Source organism: Salvelinus namaycush, chromosome 3 (assembly GCF_016432855.1).
Source record: "Salvelinus namaycush isolate Seneca chromosome 3, SaNama_1.0, whole genome shotgun sequence".
Classification (NCBI taxonomy): domain Eukaryota; kingdom Metazoa; phylum Chordata; class Actinopteri; order Salmoniformes; family Salmonidae; genus Salvelinus; species Salvelinus namaycush.
The window spans coordinates 35,741,702-35,767,803 of NC_052309.1; the positions used below are offsets into that span (position 1 = coordinate 35,741,702).

The window sequence follows — 26,102 nt, forward strand, 5'->3', positions numbered from 1 at the left end:
TTCTTGGGGACCATTAATGCTGTAGAAATGTTTTGGTACCCTTCCCCAGATCTGTGCCTTAACACAATACTGTCTCGGAGCTCTACGGACAATTCCTTCGACCTTATGGCTTGGTGTTTGCTCTGACATGCACTGTCAACTGTGGGACCTTATATAGACAGGTGTGTGCCTTTCCAAATGATGTCCAATCAATTGAATTTACCACAGGTGGACTCCAATCAAGTTGTAGAAACATTTTAAGGATGATCAATGGAAACAAGATGCACTTGAGCTCAATTCGAGTCTCATATCAAAGGATCTGAATACTTATGTAAATAAATTATTTATATTTTTTATTTGAAAAAATGTCTAGAAACCTGTTTTCACTTTGTCGTTATGGGGTATTGTGTGTAGACTGATGAGGGGAAAAAAAGATTTAATACATTTTAGAATAAGGCTGTAACGTAACAAAATGTGGAGAAAGTCGGGGGTTCTTAATACTTTCTGAATGCACTGTATGTGTTCGTAAGCCTCAAGTTAAGATTCAGGCTTCATTACGCAACAGGCCCGTCCAATTACAGTGGAATAACTAGAACATGAACTGCAATCCTATACGTAAAAACAACCAGGTGTACACTCTTAGAAAAAAGGTGCTTTCTAGAACCTAAAAGGGTTCTTCTGCTGTCCCCATAGGAGAACCCTTTGAATAACCCTTTTTGGTTCCAGGTAGAACACTTTTGGCTCCTAGAGGGTTCTACATGGAATCCAAAAGTGTTCTACCTGGAACCAAGAAGGGTTCTCCTATAGGGACAGCCAAAGAACCCTTTTTGGAATCCTCTAAGAGTGTAGCTATTCCATCCTCCATACAATATCAATTCCTAGTCATTTTCTGCCAAATTGGCAGAACAAGCCTCTGGGTTCATGGATGTGAGGAGCATAAATAAACCTCAGAGTCTCTCTAGGCTCAATGTGCAGGCTCTGTGTCCAGGCTCTGTCACAGGCTGGGCCAGTCTTAGCTCCAGAAGCAGCAACAGCAGCAGTCAGGAATGACTGTTTATTTCCACCATCAGGATGACTGATGCTATCCCACTGAGGACTCCAAGTTTTCAGCACACTGTGTGTAGTGTCTCAGGGCCCCGGCCCCGCCGGCCCTGCTCAGCTAAAAACATTAAGTCCTCCATTCCTGGCATGGAGCGAGGGACAAAGGCAGAGGCCCTGTCTGGAAACCAGCCTGCAGCAGGTTGCTCTCAAAAGGACCACTTTGCAGGGTGCCAAATGACTCTATTGGAGTGTCTGGTAGAGTGACCCGAACAGACAGCTAGAGGGTTGGACTGGACGTTCTGGGAAATTCCACTGGTTGGGTTTGGTTGGGGTTGGGAAGAAGGGTTACGCTATGCTGCTGTTTTTCCTCTAGCATGGATTGTTTGTTTGTAGGCTCGTGACCCTGTGTTGGACCTTCGCACAGTGTGCTCTTAAAATGTCAAATCATACCATCAATACATTTTACACTCTCTGTTCAGGCACGGTCTATAATGGGTTTATAAAAGTGTTATGTTTCTGGTTAGGGTAGGTTTTAATAGTCACAGTGGGTACAACATCTCCAATGCACTTTTTTATAAATGCACTCACCGAGTCAGCGTATAGGTCAAAGTTGTTCTCTGAGGCTGACCGAAACATATTCCAGTCCGCGTGATCAAAACAATCTTGAAGCGTGGCTTTCGATTGGTCGGACCAGCGTTGAATGGTTCTCTTCACTGGTACATCCTGTTTGAGTTTTTGCCTATAAGACGGAAGGAGCAAGATGGCGTCATGGTCGGATTTGCCGAAGGGAGGGTAGGGGAGGGCATTGTATGCGGAAGTTAGAGTAGCAGTGGTCGAGGGTGTTGCAATCAATATGCTGGAAGAATTTAGGAAAGACTTGTTCTCAAATTTGCTTAGTTAAAATCTCCAGCTACAATAACTGCAACCTCAGGATGTATGGTTTCCAGTTTGCATATTGCCCAGTGAAGTTCCTTGATGGCCGTTTTGGTGTCTGCTTGAGGGGGAATGTACACAGCTGTGACTACAACTGACGAGAATTCTCTTTGTAGGTAAAATGGCTGGCACAAGATTGTAAGGAATTCTAGATCGGGTGAGCAGAAGGACTTGAGTTCCTGTATGTTGTTATGATTACACCGTTAGTCGTTAATCATAAAGCATACACCCCCGCCCTTCCTTTTCCCAGAGAGGTGTTTATCTCTGTCAGCCCATTGCATGGAGTAGCCCGGTGGCTGAACCGATTCCGACAACATATCCCGAGAGAGCCATGTTTCCGTGAAACAGAGAATGTTACAATCTCTGATGTCTCTCTGGAAGGCAACCCTTGCTCAAATTTCATATACCTTGTTCTCAAGAGACTGGACATTGGCTAATAGTATACTCGGGAGCGGTGTGCGATGTGCATGTCTGCATGCCATCCACTGCATTTAACCATGGAAAGAGGTCTGGGAATATGTCTGAATATAAACAGTGTAGCTATTCCCTCCGCAAGGCAATCAAACAAGCGAAATGGCAGTACAGTGACAAGGTGGAGTCGCAATTGAACGACTCAGACGCAAGAGGTATGTGGCAGGGTCTACAGGAATTCACGTACTACAAATAGAAATCCAGCCACGTCACAGACACCGACGTCATGCTTCCAGACAAACTAAATACCTTCTTTGCCCACTTTGAGGATAGTACAGTCGTGGACAAAAGTTTTGAGAATGACACAAATATTAATTTCCACAAAGTCTGCTGCCTCAGTTTGTATGATGGCAATTTGCATATACTCCAGAATGTTATGAAGAGTGATCACATGAATTGTAATTAATTGCAAAGTCCCTCTTTGCCATGCAAATGAACTGAATCCCCCAAAAACATTTCCACTGCATTTCAGCCCTGCCACAAAAGGACCAGCTGACATCATGTCCGTGATTCTCTCGTTAACACAGGTGTGAGTGTTGACAAGGACAAGGCTGGAGATCACTCTGTCATGCTGATTGAGTTCGATTTAACAGACTGGAAGCTTCAAAGGGAGGGTGGTGCTTGGAATCATTGTTCTTTCTCTGTAAAACATGGTTACCTGCAAGGAAACACGTGCCGTCATCATTGCTTTGCACAAAAAGTGGACTGCTGAGGACTGGGGTAAAGTCATTGTCTCTGATGAATCCCCTTTCCAATTGTTTGGGGCATCCAGAAAAAAGCTTGTCCGGAGAAGATAAGGTGAGCGCTACCATCAGTCCTGTGTCATGCCAACAGTAAAGCATCCTGAGACCATTCATGTGCGGGGTTGCTTTTCAGCCAAGGGAGTGGGCTCACTCACAATTTTGCCGAAGAACACAGCCATGAATAAAGAATGGTACCAACACATCTTCCGAGAGCAACTTCTCCTAACCATCCAGGAACAGTTTTGTGACGAACAATGCCTTTTACAGCATGATGGAGCACCTTGCCATAAGGCAAAAGTGATAACTAAGTGGCTTGGGGAACAAAACATCGATATTTTGGGTCCATGGCCAGGAAACTCCCCAGACCTTAATACCATTGAGAACTTGTGGTCAATCCTCAAGAGGTGGGTGGACAAAAAAAACACACAAATTCTGACAAACTCCAAGCATTGATTATGCAAGAATGGGCTGCCATCAGTCAGGATGTGGCCCAGAAGTTAATTGACAGCATGCCAGGGTGGATTGCAGAGGTCTTGAAAAAGAAGGGTCAACACTGCAAATATTGACTCTGCATCAATTACTTCATGTAATTGTCAATAAAAGACTTGACACTTATGAAATGCTTGTAATTATACTTCAGTATTCCATAGTAACATCTGACAAAAATATCTAAAGACACTGAAGCAGCAAACTTTGTGGAAGTTCATATTTTCTCAAAACTTTTGGCCATGACTGTACAGTGTCACAGTCGCGGCCTGCTAACACGGACTGTGTGTCCCCCCCTCCTTCTCCGTGGCTGTCGTAAATAAAACATTTAAACGTGTTAACCCTCGCAAGGCTGCTGGCCCAGACGGGATCCCGAGCCGCGTCCTCAAAGCATGTGCAGGCCAGCTGGCTGGTGTGTCTCCACTTCGCTGACCCTCAACACTGGGGCCCCACAAGGATGTGTGCTCAGCCCCCTCCTGTACTCCCTGTTCACCCACGACTGCGTGGCCATGCACGCCTCCAACTCAATCAGCAAGTTTGCAGACGGCACAACAGAAGTGGGCTTGATTACCAACAACGACGAGACGGCCTACAGAGAGGAGGTGAGGGCCCTCGGAGTGTGGTGTCAGGAAAATAACCTCTCACTCAACATCAACAAAACAAAGGAGGTGATCGTGGACTTCAGGAAACAGCAGAGGGAGCACCCCCCTATCCACATCGGAGGGACAGCAGTGGAGAAGGTGGAAAGTTTTAAGTTCCTCCACGGGAAATGGTCTGAAATGGTCCACTCACACAGACAGTGTGGTGAAGAAGGCGCAACAGCGCCAGCCTGGTACGACAATCGTACCGCCCTCAACCGCAAGGCTCTCCAGAGGGTGGTGCAGTCTGCCCTACGCATCACTGGGGGCAAACTACCTGCCCTCCAGGACACCTACAGCACCCGATGTCACAGGAAGGCCAAAAAGATCATCAAGGACATCAACCATCCGAGCCGCTTGTTCACACCGCTACCATCCAGAAGGCGAGGTCAGTACAGGGGCATCAAAGCTGGGATTGAGAGACTGAAAAACAGCTTCTATCTCAAGGCCTTCAGACTGCTAAACAGCAATCACTAACTCAGAGAGGCTGCTGCCTACATTGAGACCCAATCGCTGGCCACTTTAGTATATGGATCACTAGTCACTTTATACAATGCACTCTAAATAATGGCACTTTAATAATGTCACATATCTTATATTACTCATATCACATGTATATACTGTATTTTATACCATCTATTGCATGTTGCCTGTGCCGCTCGGCCATCGCTCATCCATATACTTACATGTACATATTCTCATCACCCCTTTAGATTTGTGTGTATTAGGTAGTTGTTGGGGAATTGTTAGATTACTTGTTAGATATTACTGCACTGTTGGAACTAGAAGCACAAGCATTTCGCTACACTCACATTAACATCTGCTAACCATGTTTATGTGACAAATAAATTGATTTGATTCGATTTGAAGTAGTTAATAAATATGCATATGCTTTATGAATAGTACTTTCTTAATAATAAATAATAAATCACAATTATAAAGGAAGGATGTATGACATGCACTCATCATGTATTGATCATTTGGTATTGGTGACATGTCTGCTCTCACATTTGGCATATACGTACAGGTAACTACCAAAATAAAGGAAACACCAACATAAAGCATCTTAATAGGGCGTTGGGTCACCACGAGCCTGAACAACTTAAATGCACCTTGGCATATATTCTACAAGTGTCTGGAACTCTATTGGAGGGATGCGACGCCATACTTCCATGATATATTCCATAATTTGGTGTTTTGTTGATGGTGGAGGAAAACGCTGTCTCAGGCGCCACTCCAGAATCCCCCATAAGTGTTCAATTGGGTTGAGATCTGGTGACTGAGACGGCCATGGTATATGGTTTACATCGTTTTCATGCTTATTAAATCATTCAGTGACCACTCGTGCCCTGTGGATGGGGGAATTGTCATCCTATAGCCATTGTAGCCCAAATAATAGCCTGCCCAGTATTTTTATAACTGACCCCTAAGCATGATGGGATGTTAATTGCTAAATTTCTCAGGAATCACACCTGTGTGGAAACATCTGCTTTCAATATACTTTGTATCGGTCATTTACTCAAGTGTTTCCATTATTTTGGCAGTTACCTGCAGGTTGCCAAAGAATGTAAAAGCATCTCTTGAGATGTGAATTCAAAAGAAGCATGACAATAGACCATTGATGCTTTCATCATCATGTCCCATTTATAATATCATACTTCATAACCTGCTCAGCACGATACAAAGCAATACAGGAGGGCTACATCCATTGTTTATTGTTGACTTGGTCCTGGCTGAATATACAGTATAAATTGGCAAGGTGACGTGAGAAGGCAGGAATTCTGTCCCTCTCCCCTCCTGGCCATGGACATTCTTTCCTGCTTCGTGGCTTCACCCCGCCAGTCTTGTGGCGAGACTCACGGAGGGCTGGCGTGCCAGTGGTCTGGGTCTAGCCAAATGAAATATGTCACAGAGTGGCAGGCAGTCTGCCTGGGTCTCTGCCCTTATGATAACACAGGTAGACTTATAGGTAGCTACTTCAACCTGGATGGCTAGAAGAGAAGAACAGCTCCCCTTCAAGAATACGGTACCTTCCAATGGTGTATAGAGAATTATGAATTATGGAGGAAGAACAGCACTCTTCCTTAATTAACTTAAAGGAGGTTAGCTGGAGAGGAATGTAGAGTACCAGTCAAAAGTTTGAACACCCCTAATCATTCAAGGATTTTTCGTAATTTTCTACATTGTAGAATAATAGTGAAGACATCAAAACTATGAAATAACATATATGGAATCATGTAGTAACCCAAAAAGTTAAAAAAATATATATTTTAGATTCTTCAAAGTAGCCACCCTTTGCCTTGATGACAGCTTTGCACACTCGTGGCATTCTCTCAACCAGCTTCATGAGGTAGTCACCTGGAATGCATTTCAATTAACAGGTGTGCCTTGTTAAAAGTACATTTGTGGAATTTCTTTCCTTCTTAATGCATTTGAGCCAATCAGTTGTGTCGTGACAAGGTAGGAGTGGTATACAGAAGACAGCCCTATTTGGTAAAATACCAAGTCCATATTATGGCAATAACAGCTCAAATAAGCAAAGAGAAAAGACAGTACATTAGTACTTTAAGACATGAAGGTCAGTCATGTCTTAAAAGTGCAGTTGCAAAAAACATCAAGCGTTATGATGAAACTGGCTCTTATGAGGACTGCCACAGGAAAGGAAGACCCAGAGTTACCTCTGCTGCAGAGGATAAGTTCATTAGAGTTACCAGCCTCAGAAATTGCAGGCCAAATAAATGCTTCACAGAGTTCAAGTAAGAGACACATCTCAACATCAACTGTTCAGAGGAGACTGCGTGAATCAGGCCTCCATGGTCGAATTGCTGCAAAGAAACGACTACTAAAGGACAACAATAAGAAGAAGAGACTTGCTTTGTCCAAGAAACATGAGCAATGGACATTAGACCGGTGCAAATCTGTCCTTTGGTCTGATGAGTTCAAATTTGAGATTTTTGGTTCCAACCACCGTGTCTTTGTAAGACGCAGAGTAGGTGAACAGATGATCTCTGCATGTGTGGTTCCCACCTTGAAGCATGGAGGATGAGGCGTGATGGTGTGGGGGTGCTTTGCTAGTGACACTATCTGTGATATATTTACTCCAGGCTGTGTAAGGGCTATTTGACCAAGAAGGAGAGCGATGGAGTGCTGTATCAGATCCACAATCACCGGACCTCAACCTCAATCACCGGACCTCAAGCTGGTTGAGAGAATGCCAAGAGTGTGCAAAGCTGTCATCAAGGCAAAGGGTGGTTACTTGGAAGAATCTCAAATATAAAATATATTTTGATTTGTTTAACACTTTTTTGGTTTCTACATGATTCTATATGTGTTATTTCATAGTTTTGATGTCGTCACTATTATTCTACAATGTAGAAAATAGTAAAAATCAAGAAAAACCCTTGAATGAGTAGGTGGGTCCAAACTTTTGACTGGTACTGTATATCTGTAAAACTTTGGCTTTTCTTATCCTAACAGTTATACCCTACTTTAACCCAAGGTTTTCTTTTAGGATAGTTTCTAGTTTGTTTGGTTGTCTTTAATCTCATCACTGTAGAATAAATACAACTAGATTGTAGCTAGAAAGTGAACATGCTGGTCTGGGCTCCAAACGACCTCTCTGAGTTAACTTTTTCCAAACTTTCAACCGCCTCTCCTCCCGGACTGTACAGAGGCAGGTCGTGTTGTTTACCACTTCCTGGTTCGCCCCTACACATCTAGGGTGAGATTACTCCTCGACTGGACACATCATGCCTACACTGTAACTTGCAAGGCCAAATTTGGAACACAGTAAAGCCTGAACTGTGCTTATTTTCATATGGTTTAATATCTCCCATTGAAATCAGTGTAGACACGTGCTTCGTTGTATTATGAGTCGATCACACACACTGTGGACAAAACCTTCTTTGTATTACGAATGAGTGGCATGATGTTGTGTCTAAAACCGTATCCCATCACTTCAGGGTCAGGTTCCATAGAGCCTGTGCTGTGACTGGTGCCCTGTGCCGTCCAATCCTGTCATATATCATTGTGATGATGTCGCGTAGCGAGATTGGATGGCTCCTGTCAAATAGAAAACACATGATGGTCATGTGGCTTGCCAGAAAGAGCCAGAGAGCGCCCACAGCCCCTTATACCGTCAGCTTCAGGCAAGTGTTTTGTCAAGCAACAGACGAGCCATCATGACCGAAGGCTAAAACATTTATGTTATTTTTAATATAACTGTCTGGCCACAGTGATTAATTCAAATAATATGGGGTTCTCTGTCTCGCTCTCTCTCTATCTCCCTCTCTCCCTCCCTGCCTCCTCCTGTATGAATACAATGCTACAGGAGGCTATGGAATGCTAAATGAGCGTCCACGCAGTGCTGCTGCAGGATACTGCCAGGCTGTGTTTAGGTGTAAGTGATCCTTAAATGTCCCCCTTCACTCCTTCAGTCTCAACAGGATCTCTTCTGAACTGGTGGGATGACCGTGCTCAGTCAGTGCTTAGGAACCGAGATAGAGCTGGACTGAGGGAAACTAAAAGTTAGAATGAATTTGTATATGCTACTGTTCTTAAATGGAAACGATACATGCCCATCAGTTTTGTTTTATACCTAATAGCGAGTAATATTGCTAACTTTATTTACAAAGTCCTTTTCATACATTGAGCTCAAAGCTTTCACACAGTGGCTTTCGAGAGAGATGAGCTGCTTTTAAATTCAATGCACATTCTTTGAAATGTTGTCTATCTGGATTGTGGGCAGGAACTTTTAAGTCTTTATTTTTTTTATGGGACTGCTGAAGTAAAACTCACAGTGAATAAGAAAACCAATTATTTTATTTATTTGTATTTATTTATTTGCACACAAGAAAATACCCCAAAAAATGTATGATTAAAGGTTTGAAAGGTCAACAAAAAGAACATGAGCAGGAGAGGTAAGAAACACTGATCTTGCTTGTAATCACCTTCCCCTTTCAATGTTTATAGAACAAAACCATAAAAAAATAACATAATTTGATTTTTAAGAGAGATAAACAAATGATTGGAGATGTACACAAAGAAGAAGGAAAACATGGTGAATTAGGGAGTAAAGAAGAAAAAAAGAAAATTCTAGTGAAGTGCATAATCAAAATAAAAGGCTGATAACCACACAGACAGTGTGGTGATGAAGGCACAACAGCACCTCTTCAACCTCAGGAGGCTGAAGAAATTTGGCCCTAAAACCCTCACAACTTTTACAGATGCACAATTGAGAGCATCCTGTCGGGCTGTATCACTGTCTGGTACGGCAACTGCACCGCTGGCAACCGCAGGGCTCTCCAGAGGGTGGTGCGGTCTGCCCAACGCATCACTGGGGGCAAACTACCTGCCCTCCACGACACGTACAGCACCCGATGTCACAGGAATGCCAAAAAGATCATCAAGGACATCAACCATCCGAGCCACGGCCTGTTCACCCCGCTATCATCCAGAAGGTGAGGTCAGTACAGATGCATCAAAGCTGGGACCTAGAGACTGAAAAACAGCCATCAGGCCATCAGACTGTTAAATAGCCATCCCTAACCGACTTCCACCTGGTTACGTAACCCTGCACCTTAGAGGCTGCTGCCCTATATACATAGACTTGGAATCACTGGCCACTTTAATAATGGAACACTATTCACTTTAATAATGTTTAAATAATGTCTACATACTGCTTTACTCATCTCATATGTACATACTGTATTCTATTCTACTGTATTTTAGTCAATTGCACTCCGACATTGCTCAATCTAATATTTATATATTCCATTCTTTTACTTTTAGATTAATGTCTATTGTTGTGAACTGTTAGATACTACTGCACTGTTGGAGCTAGGAACACAAGCATTTCGCTACACCCGCAATAACATCTGCTAAATAAGTGTATGTGACCAATACAATTTGATTTGATTTGATACGCAGAGAAGGCAGGCTAACATGATATAACCGACCCAGAATTATAATACTCGTCATGAACTGTAATCTAACCTACAAATCTTTTATGCACGATACGCCACTAAGGAGCCTTACAAACGTTAACAATAGGTCATAAACATGCTTATAAAGCATCAGAATGGGTGTACTACTACTCACGCTGTAATTCTCCATAAATGTCTGTGGCAGCCGGGCATATAGTGTATGTCGGATGGCAGAGGGATGCTGGTTTCCTGCTCTCTCTCTTGTGACCACCCTGCCTCCCCACATGGCTACCACAGGCAGACCACCAGCACACAGACAGGGATCTGTTCAACCCTCTGCTCTCAGACGGTAATGGAGGTGCTCTAGCCGTCAGCCAACTGTTAATGGAGTTTATGAGCCCTGTGCCACAGGAGGCACACATACCTGGTCATTAGGCTGAACATAGAGAGCAACGTTTGGTTGTTTACAGTAGTTTACGTCAGAGGGTGTTCGATGGAGAATCTCTGTTGAGGCCCTTTACTCCACTAGGAGCTGAACACGAACAAGTCATGTAGACATCAGACAGCGCAGAGTGTGAGCCATTCATTGATGGAGGGAGAGGGAGAGAAAGGTAGATTGATCGTTAGAGCCTTAACTTGGTCTGCTATGTCAATATTTTTCTTTCAGGGAACACTTTTGCCTCACCTATTTACATGGAGGACTTTTCAGAGTCACGTACCATTGAGACACATCTTAGGAACACTTCCACTTTTACCTGCAGTAGGCTATCTGCCAATGCCCTGCCTTTGTACTGGGATTAACAGAGGATTTCCATTAGCATTAGCCGTGTGCCCAAGTGCTCCACAGTCCACACATACTGTACCCAGCATGTGACCGAGCCCTTCACACTCTTCCTCTATTGTTCAGCTCTAAACACACTAGCCCATACAACCAGACATTCACTTGTGACACCAAGCATTTTGCCCAAGATCATCAATATGGCTTTTTACGTACACAAGTCTATAGTGGAGCTTCCTCCTCTTCTGGAGCCCCTGAAGTGGAGGATGTGCTGCGTGGAGCAGGGCTGCTGTATTTATAAACGAGCCAAGTGAAACTGTGTGTGTGTGTGTGTGTGTGTGTGTTTGTGTGCGTGTGTGCGTTAGTGCTGAGCAATTAGTGCTTTTTGAGGTCATGGTTTTCGTGAAATAATTATGAAATAATGACATAAAAAAAGCTTTTTATGGAAATTCCAAAGCCAGATATAGTGAACATTCAATGAAATAGTGAACAGTCAATTGCCAAAACATTAAAAACATTTAATTGTCTCTGTCAGGTCCACATTGGGTAGACATCAATAGAAAAAAAGGAAATTACGATACATTAAATACAATATTTCATATTGTGTATATTACTTAGTTTTTATTTGATTACTTTATTATTTTTCATTCCTTAAAGTCATCATCTGATCTTTGCTCAGGCAGTAACAGCCAACCAGCCAGACAATCATCTAACATTATCTCAGTGCTCCCCGTACTGTACTGGATGTTGGCCCACCACCTCAAGCTCAACCTCGACAAGACGGAGCTGCTCTTCCTCCCAGGAAAGACCTGCCCGCTCAATGACCTCTCCATCATGGTTGACAACTCCACAGTGTCGCCCTCCCAGAATGCAAAGAACCTTGGTGTAACCTTGTACAACACCCTGTCCTTCTCTGCAAACATCACAGCAGTGACTCGCTCCTGCAGGTTCATACTCTATAACATCCGTAGAGTACAACCCTACCTCACACAGGAAGCGGCGCAGGTCCTAATCCAGGCACTTGTCCTCTCCCTTCTGGACTACTGCAACTTCCTGTTGGCTGGGCTCCCCGCTTGTGCCATCAAACCTCTGCAACTTATCCAGAACGAAGCAGCCCGCCTGGTTTTCAACCTTCCCAAGTTCTCTCATGTCACCCTGCTCCTCTGCACACTCCACTGGCTTCCAGTCGAAGTTCTCATCCACTACAAGACCATGGTGCTTACCTACGGACAGCAAGAGGAACTGCCCCTCCCTATCTTCAAGCTATGCTCTTCTCTGTCCTGGCGCCCCAATGGCTTCCCCCTGCCGATCTTCCAAAAACATCTGGAACCCTACCTATTCAAAAAGTAGCTTAAATAATCCTCCTCACCTCGACCCCCCCCAAATGTTTTTTTAAAATAAATAAAAACACTTAACTAGCACTTTCACTTGGACTTTAATGTGGGGCTATGACAGTCAATTGCAAATTAGTCTGACATAATGTATCTTATCTCACCACCACTAATGAAATGGGTGTGCTTGTTGCATGTCGTGACGGAGCTTCTCAGTCAGGGGATGTGGTCGACTCTGCGCACCTCATCTCTGCTGTCACATCCAACCTGGATCGATATTTGGGTTTAATGTAGACGAGAGCACTGATGGTGCTTTCAAGGCAACTGGGAATGCAAGGTCAAATCATGATATCAGTGATCATTAGATCGGAAAGTCGGAGCTCTAGAAAGAGGCCAGAGTTCCCGAGTTGAACAGAGTTCCCGAGTTCTATTTTTTTTCCGAGTTCCCAGTTGTCTTGAATGCACTGAAGTTGGAAGTCGGCGATTTCCAAGTTCCCAGTTGTTTTGAACGCGGCATTAATGCTCAGCGGGAGACAGCAGGGTATTCACTTTGAGTCAGGAACCAAAACTTGTCCACAGTGTCCCGTGAATGCATTAGATCACATGACAGCTCAATCAGCTGTTCGATTTCACTTACCGGCATGTCAACTGAGCCAGGATCACAGTCAAATGGATTGGGGAGTAGGTCCCAAAGTGCTCTTCGAAGCATTGTAGGTGAGCATTCATCATCGTGTGGGACACTTACTGATGCTGTTTTCTGTTAGAAACATGCACAGACAAGGGAAGGGGGCACGGTTCACTTTTAAAAGACTCTGTCCTATACTAATTATTTCCTCTGAATCCACTGATTCTGTCACTCACCTGTAGAATGTTTTTGTATTTCCCCTGCACACATGCGTTCAGTTTGTTCAGTTTCCCAAATATGTGTCTTACATAGGCATGGAGACACATTTCCTCTGACAACAGTTCCTCTCTCAAACACTCCCCCTCGATAACCACCAAGCCTCAGTGTGAAATAGAATGTTGTTATGCTCTAATCCCATATCTCCACATAGTTTTGCAAACAGGAGTGTGCGCAGTGGATGTGGTTTGATGTAGTTTATGATCAAAGTTACCTGCTACAGTATATCTGAGTTCTGTGCTCAGCTCTTTTGCCGCCAGTTGCTCTCGGTTTATCATACAATGCGTCCATATGAGACACATTCATAACTAGAGTGCAGAGGCCTGCCTGCTGTCTCGCCATAGATGAAGCCCCATCTGTGCAAAAGCCCACCATTCGATCCCGTGGAATCAGTTTTTCAACAGTATAGCCCGCAGCACACTGAACATCCCCTGTTCCGTTTCATGCTTGGGAATCATGAGACAGAACAATATGTCCTTGTGAATAGCATCCCCCGACATGTGTAGCGAACAAAAGTCAAAATCTCTGCACTCACAGCTAACATCCATTTGGAGATCATGAGCGGAGGAGTTTTTGAGTTGTTTAGTCTGAGTTTCTTCTTGATTGCTAGCAATATCATACTTTAAAAAAAAATGTATCTGACAAAGATATTGAAGTGAGTTTGTGCCTTTGCCTCTCCACACATTGTTTTCACCATTTGAATTGCAGCTGGTAATATCAAGTCTCTGCAATAGTGTGTGGTTTCATAGTATAGCGGGCCTAGCCATTCACTGTAGGAAAGATTCAAGTGCAACGGTCAAGTGCCGCCTTATTCCATGATCTAAGGGCGCTCTCTGGTTGAATTTTCATTTAGATTTTTAAGGTTAACCACATTACAATGATTTTGAGATACAAAGACGATGTTATAATACATATTGTTTGTATATAAACTCAGCAAAAAAAGAAACTTCCCTTTTTCAGGACCCTGTCTTTCGAAGATAATTCGTAAAAATCCAAATAACTTCACAGATCTTCATTGTAAAGGGTTAAACACTGTTTGCCATGCTTGTTCAATGAACCATAAACTAATGAACATGCACTTGTGGAACGGTCGTTAAGACACTAACATCTTACAGACGGTAGGCAATTAAGGTCACAGTTATGAAAACTTAGGACACTAAAGAGGCCTTTCTACTGACTATGAAAAACACCAAAAGAAAGATGCCCAGGGTCCCTGCTCATCTGTGTGAACGTGCCTTAGGCATGCTGCAAGGAGGCATGAGGACTGCAGATGTGGCCAGGGCAATAAATTGCAATATCCGTACTGTGAGACGCCTAAGACAGCACTACAGGGAGACAGGGCGGACAGCTGATCATCCTCGCAGTGGCAGACCACGTGTAACAACACTTGCACAGGATCGGTACATGCACGCTTGCACACAACAAGCTTCCATTTCCCAGGGGATTTATGGCTGATTTAAGATACATTTGGGCACTTAATAGGCACTAACAACAGTATTTGAGATGGGAAAATATATATTTTTAATGAAGTTGAACATGTGTTCTTTATGACAGAATGTTAAAATTAGATGAAATCCAACGTTTTGTGTGTGTTTGTGTGTCGGCAGTGTTGGGCGGCCCAGGTTTAGTGAGAGAGGGGAACAGGGGTTATATCCTACAGACTTCCTGCAGAAGGCCATTAAACCAGTCAGACAACAGGAGAGATTGAGGGAGAGAGAGAGAAGCAGAAACTTTTTGATAACTAGCACATTTTCTGATCTTTTGTTGGATTTTTCTCTTCCTGCTCTTCTTTGATGTAATGTTATCTTGTGATCATCTGTTGAAAGACAATGCTAAATATTTGCAACATTTCAAAGTCTTACAAAATGCACACCCATCAATAATACTTGACATCACAAGTTAAGTGCTGTCATGTGTTTGTTGGTTTTGGTACAAAATAATACAGGTAATGTATTTTGCCCCCTCCCAAACTTAATTTGTTGCAAAATCAACAGACGTGTAATTCAATAGCAGATAGTGGTCACATATCAGGTGTTAAATTACTAAATTCCTTTCAAAATAGAGACAACACTGTTCTTGTCACAGCCACTTCCTCTCTTTGTAACTGATATGATGCAAAGCCACAGTCGGTTTACAATGCAATGTGAACTCTTGTCGTGCTGTCTCGGACCACAGAACCACTGCGGTCAGTAGAATGGAGTCCTACTGAGGGTAGGGCTTGCAGGTTTGAACCGTGGTTCTACCGCACACCTGAGAGTGGTCTCAGGTCAGAGGTCACAGTGCAGCTGGGTATGACCCCGCCTGTTTGTGTGTGTGTGCGTGTAATCAGCGTCCAGAACCAGGGGTGGTTAGTCACAAGTGTTTTGACAGAGGTCGGCAGCAGGATGTCAGGCTGCGCTCTGATTTCCTCTCCTTTACTTGCTCCTTGACTCCACCTCCTTATCAGGGCTGCTCAGCTTTGCTGCTTTCTCCTGAAGAAAGGAGGGGCTGAGCCGCTCACATCCCTTTCTCTATTCAATTACCATTAAAGGTAAAATATCAAATCATTTCTGTGTTACAATTAAGAACCTTACTGTGACTGTTTTCAATTAAAATTGTCAAAAATAAACAAATAGCTTCTAGCAAAGATACATTTCTCAAGCAAGAATTTTGCTAGGACTTTCTGGGAGTGGTCTAAGTGGGGAAAAACTGGACACTGGACAAACTAACTCTTTTTTTGTATCGATCTATTAACTAATTTACCACCTGGTGATGTCCCCAGTCAGGACAAAATTCCATCCCATCAAAACAGGTATTTTCAAACAGCTCCTACATTGAAAGGGCATTATCATCATTTTCATAATTTCACAGTATTATTCCAACCTCATAGCGTGGAAATATATATAAAACATAAGAACATCATGTTTTTGACTGCACTGGGCCTTTAATTGCACAAACTTTTTTTTACTCATCACATATGCTGCTGCTACTGTTTATTATCTGTCATTTATTCTTAGTTACCATGTACCCCTGCAGATCGACTCGGTACTGATACCCCATGTATATAGCCAAGTTATCGTTACTCATTGAGTATTTATTATTACTTTTATTATTATGTGTTTTACTTTTCTATTATTTCACTATTTTATTTCTCTCTGCATTGTTGGGAAGGGTCCGTGTGTAATAATTTCACTGTTGTCTACACCTGTTGTTTATGAAGTATGTGACAAATAACATTTGATTTGATTCGATTTGAATTCATTGTGAGGATGTTCAGTTGTTCTGTTTATTATGCAGGTAGTCTACTAAATTGAGGCATAAATGTGACCTGACATGCTACTCAATTGAGTTTATGTAAGTAGAGTATATAAAAACCTGATAAAAAAAGTGTGTAGTAATGTTGAAATGTCCCTTGTTCAAAAGTGGTGAAATGAGCTTCTCGAAAGTGTTGAGTGCTCTGTGCCAAGGTTAGTGACGTCCTCACTGTAGCTATCCTCAACTGTTAGGCCTCTAGAGAGGCTCATGGCAGGCAAGCGTGTCAAGTATGGACCGTAGGATCAGACATCTGCATCCTGTCATGGGTTTATGTCTGTCTGAGACACACACAGACACACACTTCGCACCTGCCTGTGTCAGTAGAGACCCCCTCAGATCAGCCTTCTTGGCTAGATCCCCCCTACAACCTTACCCCTCCTCACTAAAAAATAAAACTTCTAACACACATCATCAAGAATAACAACTTTTTTTAACACTTCTTATCTCCTCACTCCCAAATATCCTGTTTCTTCGAGTTGCGGTGGCCAGAACCAATAGAAACCTCTTCCTGCTATTGGCTGACTTCACTTCCCAACGTTAGCACAATCTCATCCGCTCCAAACGACGCTTAGTGGAACCTCAACTAGCTTGCTGTCCAGAAAAAAATTATATTCAAATTTATACCATTGTGTTTTACCAGGATTGAAAGGTCCTGAACAAATATGGCGAGCACCATCAAGGTAAATCCATTTTAGAACGTTTTCGCAAACTTTTGGGATTTTATTGGTCATTTTCTGTAATGCTTGGGCATTGTCTTTAGTTTGTGTGGCACCGTACAGAAATACTTACCAAACAGGCAGGGGTAACACCCTTCTGCCATAGTGGTACGACAAGATTTCTTTGCAAATGTCCTTTTTCCTATTCGGCTGGCCTGCACGGTTTAAAAAAATCTTTGGGGTAATGACAAAATCTGCGATTTCATTCTTTCGGATGCTAAAGTGATTTGAGCTGGCTTGTCTTTTAAACAAATGAAGCAGACTTTACATTTTTATCCATTATTATTTGGAGGGACACCACTATTTAAGTTAAAATATTTTTGCTGTGATATTTTTACCAAAGAAAATCAAATAATTTGTATTGTTCTCTATTTTGTTTCAGGGAAGTCATGCAGTTTGATATGTTCTATGTTTTCTAAGATTTGCAAATGTTCGTACAAATATTTTCAAAATCTGTGGTATTTGTCAAAGAACCATCTAAGAAAATGATGCTTTGAACTGAAAAATGTAATCCTGTTCTGAAGAAACTGAAAATGATTGGAGGTTTACATTTTCTGAAGACTTTGTCATGCTATTGTTGCATTAATGCCTATGTTCACATCAAAATCTAAATTAATTGTAAATAGTTGTAAATACTGTAGTAGTAAATAGTTAATACTTTGATATGGCTATCCTAGTCTATCAAGTAACTAGCTTTGTGTTACTGTAAGAAGACCTATAAGACAATGGACAGAGGAGGAAAGCAGCAATTGGTGTCTCACCCACATACTGAACAAACTGGCTAGGGAGTCTAAGTCACCTGGAAACCTAATTAAACACGGCATCTAAGCTTTCCACTCTCTAGTGCATCTGCCAGTGTCAGCACAAAGATGTTTACAACCTGATCCTAAACACAGTGTGAACAATAAAACCAAGGCAGGGAAGCAATAATTACATAATCAGCTGTCTTGCTGGCATTGGATGTAAACAGTTGCAGTTTGGGAGTAGAATCCAAATGTTTAGAGAGGGAGCTTGTTCCTTTGTGACCTGTTATATTGTGGCACTGGTTCTGCGTTTCAGTTGAGGTCCCAGGGAGAAAGGAGTGTGACCGCTGTTTATAAACTCCTTCTTGGTGCTTTGGCTTTGTGTGGAACTGATTTAGAAATGTTAAAACATTGTTAAAACAGTTCTAAAGCAGGCTGCTTTGTCGTCGACCTCCCCCTGTTAACTTTGGCAGGGTTAATTCCAGTTATCAGCGCTTCTTCGGGTTTGTACCTGATGGAGATACATCATATTTTATGGATTGCTATAAAATCAAATCAAATTATATTTGTCAGATGTGCCGAATACAACAGGTGTAGGTAGACCTTACAGTTTACTTACAAGCCCTTAACCAACCATGCAGTTTTAAGAAAAATAAGTGTTAAGATAATGAAAAAAATAAAATAAAAGTAGAAACTAGAAACTAGAAAAATAACAAATAATTAAGAGCAACAATAAAATAACAGTAACGCGGCTATATACGGGGGTACCGGTACAGAGTCAATGTGTGGGGGCACAGGTTAGTCGAGGTATTTCATGTAATATGTACATGTAGGTAAAGTGACTATGCATAGATAATAAACAGAAAGTAGCAGCAGTGTTAAAAATGGGGGTGGGGGTGGGGGTGGGGGGGTCAATGTAAATAGTCCGGGTAGATATTTGATTAGTTGTTCAGGAGTCTTATGGCTTGGGGGTAGAAGCTGTTTAGAAGCCTATTGGACATAGACTTGGCGCACCGGTACAGCTTGCCGTGCGGTAGCAGAGAGAACAGTCTATGACTAGGGTGGCTGGAGTCTTTGACAATTTTTAGGGCCTTCCTCTGACACCGCCTGGTATAGAGGTCCTGGATGGCAGGAAGCTTGGTCACAGTGATGTACTGGGGTGTACGCACTACCCTCTGTAGTGCCTTGCGGTCGGAGGCCGAGCAGTTGCCATACCAGGCAGTGATGCAACCAGTCAGGATGCTCTCAGTGGTGCAGCTGTATAACTTTTTGAGGATCTGAGGACCCATGCCAAATCTTTTCAGTCTCCTTAGGCGGAATAGGCATTGTCATGCCCTCTTCACAACTGTCTTGGTGTGTTTGGACACTGATAGTTCGTTGATGATCTGGACACCAAGGAACTTGAAGCTCTCAACCTGCTCCACTGCGGCCCAGTCGCTGAGAATGGGGGCGTGCTCGGCCCTCCATTTCCTGTAGTCCACGATCATCTCCTTTGTCTTGATCACGTTGAGGGAGAGGTTGTTATCCTGGAACCACACTGCCAGGTCTCTGACCTCCTCCCTATAGGCTGTCTTATCGTTGTCGGTGATCAGGCCTACCACTGTTGTGTCGTCTGCAAACTTAATGATGGTTTTGGAGTCGTGCTTGGCCATGCAGTCATGGGTGAACAGGGAGTACAAGTGGGGACTGAGCATACACCCCTGAGGGGCCCCCGTGTTGAGGATTTTTTTTTAAATTTTTACTTTAGTTTATTTGGTAAATATTTTCTCTTCTTGAACTACACTGTTGGTTAAGGGCTTGTATGTAAGCATTTCACGGTAAGATCTACACTTGTTGTATTCGGCGCATGTGAGAAATAAAGTTTGATTTGATTTTGATCACCTCACTTAAGTTGTGCTGCAGGAGTGCTCCCAGTTTGCTCGTTGTGTTTCTTTGTAAACAAACACACATGACTGGCTTGAACAGCTGTTTTGGGAAACTAGTACCGGCAAGCTTCATAGTTATCTAGTTATCTAGTTATCTAACAGGCAAAATAATGAATGCAATCTGCTTTATCTATTATCTAGTGCACAACTTAACTGCAGGTATTTATTTAAAAAGTATAAAAAATGTATATAAATATATATAATAATTTTTAAAAACGTATTGACACTATTGGAAAATCATACCTAGGGTATTTCGAAATACCCCAGGATACGGTATATACAGTTAATATAGCATATACGGTATACCACCCAACCTTAGTGGACAGTCTATAGTCTTAAACAGTGTTTTTTCTGAGGCCAGTGAGTTGGGGCCTCTAGTATCTAGTAGTATGTAGTACACAGCTAGTAAGAAATGTTCACAGAACATAAGGGAACATTTTTGGAGGGACATTTTTTTAATCATTCAGATAACAGATCGTATCCCCAACCAATCAGAAATGTTCATGGTAGACCTACCTGTTAACTTTACATGGTTGTTATTGTTTGAAAAGAAAAAAAAGAAAAGAAAAATGGTACAAAAGAATGTGTCAGCCCATAGCCACTTCTTTAGTCCTAAAATGTACAAAAATAAATAAGAACTAACATCATACATTGTACAACATTTCACAATGAAAAGTGTGTCATCGATTCATTGAGTCAACCACATCAGGATATCAGGACACAAACAAAACAGATTATCATACCCGCCTACGGACAGAACTAAGACAAACAATGCAGATGCCGTGTATGTGTGTGTGTAATGCACATACCAGAGGGGAATACAGGAAGTTGTGGCTAACCAATCTCTGTAGCACTGTGGCTTTGTGTCTGAGGCTGTGGCCAAACTTTGTCACTGACCTATGGAAATAAATGCACCCATCATTTTTCAAACTGCAGCTTTCCAAGCTTATTGTGGGCCACAGCCAAGTTTCACACTGTATTATAGTTTCACACATCACAAGTGGCCTGTACCACACGCAACAGCTCCGTCTCTTTCTCCATAACATGTGTTACTGCCAAATCAAGACCTCTGAAAATTATTCATCATAGGACATCAACGATGCAACAACATTAATTCTGTTCTGAAACAAAACACTCTTTCCAGCAGTAATGTACAGACCATACTGCTTTTCTATGCTAAGGAAATGGCTTTTGTGGAAATGTAACAGAAGAATGGATCTTGTGTTTTGGACTAGTAAGGTTTGTCTCTGTCAAGTCATAGTAGGGTTCATGTACAGTCAATGAACTAAGCAGACCAAACACAGCTGCTAAGGCACTGGTGCCTATGGGAGAGTCACCTTGTTAATTAGACCGGAACTGACATTTATTTTCAATGGTAAGCAGCCCGAGTGGGACATCTTCATTCATCCACCATCTTTGGTGAAATCAGGGTGGGGGCTGCTAAAACAACATCCAGAATGGGTGCCCCCCAGTGGTGTAGTGGTGCCTGGAGATGTGGGTATACTCTAATAATTTTTTTAAAAAGGGCCCACCCGGCAAAGGAAAGGAGCCCTTTAAAAAAAATTATATGAGAAAGTGACATACACTCTGAATGACATAAAAGTATCATTCCCGTATTGGTCTTTCATAGTCAGGCCAACCCAAGCTGTACTGTGCAAGTAGACTAATAGTATGCCTACTATTGAAAGAGATAAATGAGGCTGTCAACAGAGTCAGAAATTCATAGGTTTGCCCTCAAAGTCACACTTTTTCAATAGAAAAACAACAACATTTGATCTTCTAAGTCCATAACAATATGCAGAAATCGCGTCGCCATTTCCTGGGTGCGAAGATTCTAATAGTTCGCATAATTTCAGTTTATGTGAGAAAACAAGCAAGTATAGTGTAGACCAGTGGTTCCCAAACTTTTCACAGTCCCGTACCCCTTCAAACATTCAACCTCCAGCTGCGTAGCAGGGTCAGCGCACTCTCAAATGTTGTTTTTTACCATCATTGTAAGCCTGCCACACACACACTACACGATACATTTATTAAACATAAGAATGATTGTGAGTTTTTGTCACAACCCGGCTCGTGGGAAGTGACAAAGAGCTCTTATAGGACCAGGGCACAAATTATAATATAATAAAATCAATAATTTTGCTCTTTATTTAACCATCTTACATATAAAACCTTATTTGTTCATTGAAAATGGTGAATAACTCACCACGGGTTAATGAGAAGGGTGCACTTGAAAGGATGCACATAACTCTGCAATGTTGGGTTGTATTGGAGAGAGTCTCAGTCTTAAATCATTTTCCACACACAGGTCTGTGCCTGTATTTAGTTTTAATGCTAGTGAATGCCGAGAATCCACTCTCACATAGGTACGTGGTTGCAAAGGGCATCACCATTGAAACAGTTAAATGAGGCTGTCAACAGAGTCAGAAATTCATAGGTTCGCTGCCCATATCATTGAATAGTGCAGAAAATAGAGTTCAGGGGCCTTGCTTTAACAAAGTTAACCATTTTCACTGTAGTGTCCAAAACGTATTTCAAGCTGTCAGGCATTCCCTTGGCAGCAAGAGCCTCTCGGTGGATGCTGCAGTGTACCCAAGTGGCGTTGGGCGCAACTGCTTGCACGCACGTTACCACTCCACTATGTCTCCCTGTCATGGTTTTTGCGCCATCGGTACAGATACCAACACATCTTGACCACCAACGTCAATTTGATGTCACAAAGCTGTCCAGTACTTTAAAAATATCCTCTCCTGTTGTCCTGGTTTCCAGTGGTTTGCAGAAGAGGATGTCTTCCTTAATTAACTCCCAATAAACGTAACGGACATATACCAGCAGCTGTGCAAGGCCCGCCACGTCTGTTGACTCATCCAGCTGTAACGCATATAATTCACTGTCTTGTATGCAAAGCAGTAATTGTTTTAAAACATCTCCTGCCATGTCACTTATGCGTCATGAAACAGTGTTGTTTGATGAAGGAATTGTCTGTATAGTTTTTTGGGGCCTTTTCCCCCAGCATTGTCCCAGCCATATCCGCGGCAGCAGGAAGAATTTAGTCCTCCACAATAGTATGGGGCTTGCCTGTCCTAGCCACTCGGTAGCTCACCATATAAGACACTTCTAGCCCCCTCTTATTAATGGTATCTGTTGCTTTTATACATGTCTTACTACTCGAAAGTCGTCTTAATTCTCGCTCAAAAAAGTCCTAGGGCTTATTTTTCAAATTGGCAAATTGGTTTCTAAATGTCTGCTCAAGAGTGAAGGTTTCATCAAGTTGTGAGATAGTACTTTATCACATTAAACACACTGTGGCTGAGGAAATGCACTACTCCCAATATAAGTGAACCCCAAATCAACGTAGTTCTCATCATATTTGCGCCTCTTCGATGGTTCAACGACACTGTCTGTTGTTCGATGCTTTCCCGGGTAAGGGGGCAGTAGCTCTTCGGCTGCATCAGATTCACAACTGTCAGTGTCCATACTAGCTGGGCTAACAACAAATGTAGAATTACTGATGCTTGCATTGGATGTGCTCATGGAAGCAGAACAACTTGTGTCGTCGACAGGTGCAGGGGTAGTACTGCTGGTAGTACTACCAGTAGAGCTGGTATGTGTCTCTATGGACACGGGCCTTACTTTTTTTTAACCATTTATCCATTTTCGAGCAAACAGAATGAGCAGCAGCTACGTTTGCCTACATACGGACCGTTAGTGGAATTCCTGCGAGAGAGTAATGGTTAATGTAATTGGATGCTAATTATTTGACTAGGCTACCTGCATTTGACATTGTGTTGTTATTTGATTGATGCAAATAATCATGATATCATTCTGCCAGGTATGCATATTTTATTTATTTTTTATTTAACCTTTATTTATTCAGGAAGGGCTCATTGAGATTTGAAATCTCTTTTTCAAGAGCGTCCTGGCCAAGATAGGCAGCACCAAGTCATTACACAATTACAGACAGACAACATGAACAACTACAGGAAATCTAGTAAAAAACCATAGAATTCACAAGAGAATATCAAAATCATAAAACAGCTAATTAAAAGCATAGGCTACTTTGAAGCTAGTTAACATTTCACTGAGGTTTTTGGGAAAGCCTTTCCATCTAACAGAGGATGGTTAGGCTAGGGCTGTGGCGGTCACGAAATTTCGTCAGGTGGTGATTTTCAAGCAAATAACTGTCGGTCTCACGGTAATTGACCATTTATTAAAATAAACACATTTAGCATCTCCTAGCTTCCACACATAGCCTACAAGCCACTGATGCAGACCTTTGGAACGTCTACATTTTGAAAAGTCAAATAAATCCATGTAATATAGCCTACACCTTCACAATAAATACATTATTTATTTTAGACAGGTCTAAATAAACATGATGTAAAGAAAATGTAGTCTTTCAGAAGAACAGAATAGCATACTCTGAGTTGTCTTTATGTTAGGTCCTTATCTGGCTATGCCAAATGGCTGTGGGCTACACTAGCTCATTTAGCAGACAAGATTTGCTTAGGATTCTGTGGCATTAATTTATATTATTTTATAATATGAAGAAAACATTTAAACAAAGCTGAATAAAATAGAAAGGATATTTTCTCCAAACGATTTGAGGAAGTGCGCACATGCAGCCATTCTGTGTTGAGTGGTTAACAAAGAAATAGGTACTCATGTATGCTTAATTTAGAGTTATTCATGTAACTTTAGTTGTTCTACAAACATTGGGCTATATGTTTTGATTTTTAATACGTTGTAAGGCTGCTTGATGCGACTCTAATGATGATTTTTTTTTAAACGGCGCTTGAAAGGCATGAGCTCTGCTTTGTTTTTTGCGCAGGCTGTACACACTTCATTAGTCTCTCAATTTGACAAGCACTTGCTAATGCCTCGAATTTCCTGGCGGCATCCCCTTTATGTGGCCGTAACGCACACAAAAAAATTCCATGCCCTTTGCAGCCATTGTGCCCTTAGCCCAGAGTGCGGCGTACATGAGGTGTGCAACAAAGATTACACAAAGTAGCAAAAAAAATATATTGTTTCTTGATTTACTCTGGGCATCAGTCACAAGTGATAATATATAATTGTGATAGGCTATTATTGTCACCCATCAGACTATTCTTGATTTAATCTTGTCTGTGTGAAATTTGTTTTGATTTAGAATGGACCATTATCATCTTGAAACAGGGTAAGGGGGAAAAATACATGTCATCTATGCATTTAAACAGCAAATGGAGGACACTTTTCCTGTGCCAGTCAGGTAGGCTATACTTCTGTTGTAAAGATAAGCAATGTGCTTAATATTATGAAAGTTGAGAAATAAATATAGCAGGCCTAGCCTATAGAAAGCTGATGGGATCAATAGAGGCCATCACTCTGTTTTCGATTTTCGAATACATTTGCATTGATGTCAGAGTGATTAGAGGGACAATAGAGTTCTGAGTACCAGGCAGTTAGCAAGTTTGTTAGGCTACTAATGACCATCAGCAGCATCAGAGCTTGGAGAAGCCTAATTACCGTGACTAAATGGTCACGTTGAATTTGACTGCCTTCATGACTTGTGACCACCGTGTGACAGTAATACGGTCACCGCAACAGCCCTAGGTTAGGCCTATCATTGGCATCATTATTTTGGAACATTTGCGTGTAGGCCTACTGCCGGGTGCACATTTATACGCCTAAAATGTAAGTAAATAATAGTTAAATGTTAAGCTAAATATTGTGATCTATTCCATCAGCCTCATACGGCGTATACCTCCACTACAATATTTTGATACGCATCGTGGGGATTAGGAAGTGAGTATACCCAATGCCCACTGAAAACTAAGCGAGTATACGGCATATACCCTCCACTACATCACTGATGCGCCTGATGGCAGGAGTGGGAAGTGTGAGGCCTTAACCTGCACTACTGACGTTATAGCAAGGTTGACTGCCCAATGTCCTGCTGTGTTAAAATGGTAGGACGTACTCCCTCCCACTCCCTCCCTTTTCTCTCTTTCTCCCTCTCTTCATCCACCCATCAACTCCATTAGTGTTTCAAGTCTTTCGGCCACAATCAAAATGCCGATGGACGAGCACTTCCTCTTGTGCACTCCTCATCTCCTGATACCCCTCCTGCACTATCAGGAACTTTCAATGCAGGAAATGCTGGGAGAAGGGGAGCTTCCTGTGAGCAGCCACACCACACCATATCTCATTGGGAAGG

The 26,102-nt window shown here is 42.2% G+C and overlaps 1 protein-coding gene across 5 annotated transcripts in view; it reads left to right on the forward strand.

Annotated features, from left to right (window-relative positions):
* The first annotated feature begins 17,041 nt into the window (after positions 1–17,041).
* Positions 17,042–26,102, forward strand: part of LOC120030895 (transcriptional regulator Erg-like) — a 40,388-nt gene continuing 31,327 nt past the window's right edge. For 3 of the 5 annotated variants that reach the window (XM_038976408.1, XM_038976412.1, XM_038976423.1), the window contains exon 1: positions 17,042–17,199. In XM_038976408.1, the coding sequence (XP_038832336.1) occupies positions 17,182–17,199 (18 nt within the window). In that variant the 5' untranslated portion in view covers positions 17,042–17,181. The remainder of the gene's footprint in view (positions 17,200–26,102) is intronic. The other 2 variants (XM_038976418.1, XM_038976428.1) reach the window with 1 other exon arrangement.